Source organism: Cornus florida, unplaced genomic scaffold (assembly GCF_030987335.1).
Source record: "Cornus florida cultivar Cherokee Brave unplaced genomic scaffold, ASM3098733v1 CherokeeBrave_3.0.0_Hap2_Chr03, whole genome shotgun sequence".
NCBI classification, from domain to species: domain Eukaryota; kingdom Viridiplantae; phylum Streptophyta; class Magnoliopsida; order Cornales; family Cornaceae; genus Cornus; species Cornus florida.
The window spans coordinates 3,471,947-3,477,549 of NW_026775573.1; the positions used below are offsets into that span (position 1 = coordinate 3,471,947).

Here is a 5,603-nt window from a genome sequence, read left to right on the forward strand (position 1 = left end):
TGATTGTGTTGATAGGTAGGAGTTGCATGTATGATTATGCTTGTGCTCCTTTTAAGACAGCAATCTCACGTGCAAGTAGATATTGGGTGAGCCGGACATACCACATGCCCGCATAATCAACATCAACCAGTTTAATTTTCTCATATGCATGACCGAAAACCGGCTAATTGTTTTTTCCTTCCCTTCCGTGGACGAGGAAATTGACAAACAGAATTCTTGCATTCACTGCTTTTTGACTTACCATTTGGTTACCATTGTTGGATCCATTTCTCTAGTAACCCTCGTGATGTTCCAGCATACATCAATGTCTTATGTGCGCACGAAATGGATTTTCCAACGTCTTCATTTCATATGGGTATGTTTTTGTTTCACATTTGCTCACTCTTAAAACCCCAAGGAAATCAGATCACATCAGAATAAAATAGTAACCGTGACCACTGATATTTAATCTTCATTTCCCCAAAAATTATCACTGGCACATTGTGCTATCTTCTGCTACTAAGAACTCTGGGCATTTTTCTTCTTTTAAAATTTTTTTTAATTTAATTTTTATTTTTTAATTTTTTAATTTTTTTTGTCAGGCACTAAAATACCATGTTCCTACCTTCCACGTTAACATGGGTATGTGGTTGAATTGGGAGTTAAAAAAATTATTTTCTAATGTTTTTTTTACTTTATAGCATTAAAATGCCTATTTTTACACAAAAAAAAAAAAAAAAAAAAAAAAAAAAAAAAAAAAAAAGAAGAAAAAAAAAAACTTTTACACAAATTATACATCTCATACAGAATACATTCTCCATCCAAATATTTAATATTTAAAAACTTTTTTATTTAATATTTAAAAAACTTTCATTATGAAGCTACTAGTGGTATTTTCTATTTAATCCAGTTACTTTATCATAAAACTGTCCCTGCAGAACCGGTAACAAGTTAAAAACCCACCAAATTTGAAAACCCTCAACGTCCCTCCTACTTGATTCGAGAAGCAAACCCAAATTTGTTCCCTTTCCCTCTTCCTCTTCCTTTTCCATTTCCAAAACCACACCAAATGACTTCCAAATTTCAACGGAAAAAACCACAACAACAACAGAAAAAACAATGGTCATTACAAGACTTCGAGATCGGAAAACCCCTCGGCAAGGGCAAATTCGGTCGCGTCTATCTCGCCCGTGAATCAAAGGTATATATATATATGTATAGAGAGAATTAGGTTGCTAGAGAGAGAGGAATGTGAGGTTTTCTTTTGATTTGATGATTTTGATTTGTTTCTTTGGAATGGAATTTGAGACAGAGCAAGTACATAGTGGCGTTGAAGATGATATTCAAAGAGCAGATCGAGAAGTACAGATTGCATAACCAGTTGAGGAGAGAGATGGAAATTCAGACCAGTCTCCGTCACCCGAACGTTCTGCGACTCTACGGTTGGTTTCATGACGATGATCGAATCTACCTCATCTTGGAGTATGCTCACGGTGGTGAGCTTTATAGACTTCTCAGAAAAACTGGTCATCTTACTGAGAAACATGCCGCCACTGTAATCACCTCTCACTCTCTCTCTCTCAAATTCTCCCTCTATTTCTGTATATATATATATATACACATATATACATAATTTGTGCTTTATTAGAATTTTTACTCTTTCTCTGCTTCAGATCTCTCTCTACATACATGTATATATACACATACAGTATGTTGGAACTTTTATTTGTACAATGTATTATGTTATGATTTTATGTTTTGCTTATTGTCAAATTTGATTTAAATGTAGACAAACTAGTGGTTCTATGTGATAAAAAATAGTAATAATAATAAAAAGTTTTTTAAAAAATACCAATTAGGCTAAAAGGAATATTTTAAAGACGGTCATTAGGCCGGCCATATTATATGGGGCAGAGTGTTGGCCTTTTTTTTAAAAAAAAAACAGTACATTCACATAACTGAAGATATTGAGGTGGATGATAGGAGAGAAAGTTAAGAGTTACTAATCAAAATGTAAAAAGAGACTCTAGGAATAGCGTCTATTAGTGAGAAAAAGTGGTATGGACACATAGAACGTAGACCTGTTGATGCCCCCGTTAAAAGAGAAGAGTAGTTTGCAAAGACAGTAAGAGAAAGTGAGGATGGCCAAAACTAACATGGAATGCTGTAATTAAAAATTATTTTAAAACATTAAATCTTAAAGGAGAGACATGGGGTAAAATATAATAGAATGGAGAAAGAGAATTAATGTTGCCGACCCCATTTATTTGGAAAAAAGTTGAGGAGGATGATGATGATGATTATTGTTAAATTTGATTATGCCTCTCGCTCTTTATTGTAATTATTGTTCTTGCTCATTTGTGGATTTTATGGCTTGTTTTGGTTTGTTGTTGTCATTACTATATGGTTTTTAGTTGTTTGTGTTTGTTCTTTGTGAAAACTAGTACATTGCGAGCATTGCACAGGCTTTGGTATATTGTCATGAGAAGGATGTGATCCACAGGGATATTAAGCCAGAAAACTTGTTACTTGATCATGAGGTATGCAATAGAAACTTGAGACAATCCTCAAATTGATTTTGTTTTCTCTGAACCAGCATTTATTGGGTTTATTTGTTTGTTGTATGCAACTTGAGACAATCCTCTAGTTGATATATTTCTGGCCCATTTCCAGAAAACTTTCATTTTCTATCTTTTATTAATTTGTTGGCCTTCTTCCCAAGATTATTATGCTTTAACATTCAACCTACTTTTTCTAGAATTAAATGTCAGTATGGTCTAATGTTTTAAGATCTTCCTCAAATTAGAAGAAAGATAAGAACTGGAAATTGAATTCTATTTTATTTTTGCCTTAAATTTAGTTCACGCAGACTTTGTGGATTCATTTTAGACCAGAAACTGTCAAATGGCAGAGAAGAAGATGGCCTTGTCACTGTAATTTGCATGAACCAAATCGGTTGTGTTTTGCTCCTTAGGTACAGGAATGCTACCAATTTTGTAGGACATGTTTGCATATAACAACTAGCTTTTTTGTTACATTTTAATTTGGGTTTTGAGACCACGAGAAATATTCCATGTATGTTCTACCATATGATGTCTGTCTAATTAGGTTTCAACCAAGACTTTTGTGCAATCCGCTTAGCATTAACTTGGTAGAAAAAAGTTTTGACAATTTGCATGCAAAGTAGTATTTTCTGAAGTCCTTTTTTCCATCTGAATTTTTCAAGCAAGCATTCCGTAATTTGGTTGAAATAATTAAAGCCTAATTGGAGTCTAATATAATTATTGGGTTTGGTTTAGTTGTATGAAACTTGAGGCAATCCTTAAATTGATATTGTTTTCTTTGAACCAGCATTTATTGGGTTTAGTTTGTTTGTTGTATGAAACTTGAGACAATCCTCTAATTGATATATTTCTGGACCATTTCCAGCAAACATTCATTTTCTATCTTTTATTAATTTGCTGGCCTTCTTACCAAAATAATTATGTGCTTTAATATCCATCCTACTTTTTTCTAGAATTAAATGTCAATATGGTCTAATGTTCTAAGATCTTCCTCAAATTCAAAGAACAGTAAGAACTGCAAACTGAAATTTTTTTTATTTCTGCCTTAAATTTAGTTCACACACACTTTGTGGATACATTTTAGACCGGAAACTGTCAAATGGCTTAGAAGGAGATGGCTTTGTCACTATTATTTGAATGAACAAGACCAGTTGTGTTATGCTCACTATGTATAGGAATGCTACCAATTTCGTTTGACATGTTTGTATATAACAACTAGCATTTTTGTTACTACATTTTAATTCATGTTCTAACAAATGATGTCTGTCTAATTAGGTTTCAACCAAGATTTTTGTTCCATCTGCTAAGCATTAACTTAGCAGAAAATAATTTGACAATTTGCTCGCAAAGTAGTATTTTCTGAAGTCCTTTCTTCCATCTAAATTTTGCATGCAAGCACTCAGTAATTTGGTTGAAAGAAGTAAAAGTCTAATGGTCATACTTTCACTTGTCCAAACATGCTAGTAGTCTAAAAGTTCAGTGACATATCAAAAAATTAATTACCATATATTTTTTTTAATTTCCAAATGAACTTAACTGCATTTGTACAATTGTAGGGTCGACTAAAGATAGCAGATTTTGGATGGTCAGTACAGTCAAGAAGCAAGAGGCACACCATGTGTGGAACTTTGGATTATCTAGCACCGGAAATGGTTGAAAACAAAGCTCATGACTATGCAGTCGATAATTGGACTTTGGGTGTCCTCTGTTATGAGTTTTTGTATGGTGTCCCTCCTTTTGAGGCTGAAAGTCAGAAGGATACATTCAGAAGGTAAGGAACGGATATCATTTTGCTTTGCTTGGTGACATAAATCACATTATCAATTGCTACAGTAGAGATCGATAATGAAGTAAATATTGAATTGTTTACAGGATTATGAAGGTTGACCTCAGCTTCCCCTCCACCCCTTGTATTTCTACAGAGGCTAAAAATCTCATTAGCCGGGTGAGTTTGTTAATGAGTATCTCCTAATTATCATGTGATTCAGAAGAAATGGGACAAATAGAACGATTTAATTGCCATTCTGAGAATGTATCCTGAAATTTGTGCAGCTTCTAGTGAAGGACTCTTCAAAAAGGCTCTCCCTTCATAAAATCATGGAGCACCCTTGGATAATTAAGAATGCTAATCCCACTGGTACCTGCTCTGAATAGCAATTTTAATTTCTGGCCCAACTCTTTCATAAGAGTCAGCATAGTTGAATGTATATGTCCAATATCGTAGTGGTAAGTTCGGATCCTCTACAGTAACAGATGCCACACGTGTGACCGTGTGAGTGATCATGTCCATCCACTGCAGTACAGCACGGTGCTGTTACCACAGAGGATCTTCTCACTGTAGTACCAATAATTTGCCAAGTTAAGCATAATCTTGTAGCCTTCAATCTCTTGTCATGATTTTTACTCTGCACAAAGATCATGTCGAACATTGACATGATTCTGATTCAACCAAGAATGTTTTGTATCATAGAGTATTAATTATTTGCACATGCAACCTTGATAGTTTGCTCCAAGCTGTTCATGGTTGGCTGAGAATTATAGATTTGCATTTATAGAACCAAAATATATTTGCAGATTTTATGGGGCTACACAGACATGGAGAAACATTAAGTACTGTATTGTCTAAAATACAGTGATGAGTCTATGAGATGTTGGTTTGAGTTGTATTATCCAAAGATTTTGCATATTTTTAAGTAGGGACGCTTAAAATGTGGAGCCATGTTAGCATGGACACTTCTTAGACTATATATGTCCAAGCTTCTAAAATGTCTATCGACATTTGTAAGTGGCCAAAACGAGCAATTCTCTTTAGATTCAAAAGCTTAAGCTATTGAGTGGTACTCCATAAACGCCTATTAACTTTTTTGGATCAACTCATTTGCATAGTCCAAGTGAACATCTTGTCTTCTGACGCTGGCCTTTAACCCATAAAAAGTATTGTACCTGCATAGGGCTACTATTTGTTGGGGTATATAACCTAATGCTACAAGTCATTTATGAAGTAGATGCTGTTTAAGCGACCTTTGAGACAAACATTTACACAATTGAATTAGGGTTGGG

The 5,603-nt window shown here is 34.3% G+C and overlaps 1 protein-coding gene across 1 annotated transcript; it reads left to right on the forward strand.

Moving 5' to 3' along the window:
• Positions 1–107: 107 nt before the first annotated feature.
• LOC132299088 (serine/threonine-protein kinase Aurora-3-like) lies at positions 108–5,160 on the forward strand. Its single transcript, XM_059795541.1, has 6 exons — positions 108–1,180; positions 1,292–1,534; positions 2,424–2,519; positions 4,100–4,314; positions 4,416–4,488; positions 4,596–5,160. The coding sequence occupies exons 1-6, from the start codon at positions 1,049–1,051 to the stop codon at positions 4,695–4,697; spliced, it is 861 nt and encodes a 286-aa protein (XP_059651524.1). The 5' UTR covers positions 108–1,048; the 3' UTR covers positions 4,698–5,160.
• The last annotated feature ends 443 nt before the right edge of the window (positions 5,161–5,603 follow it).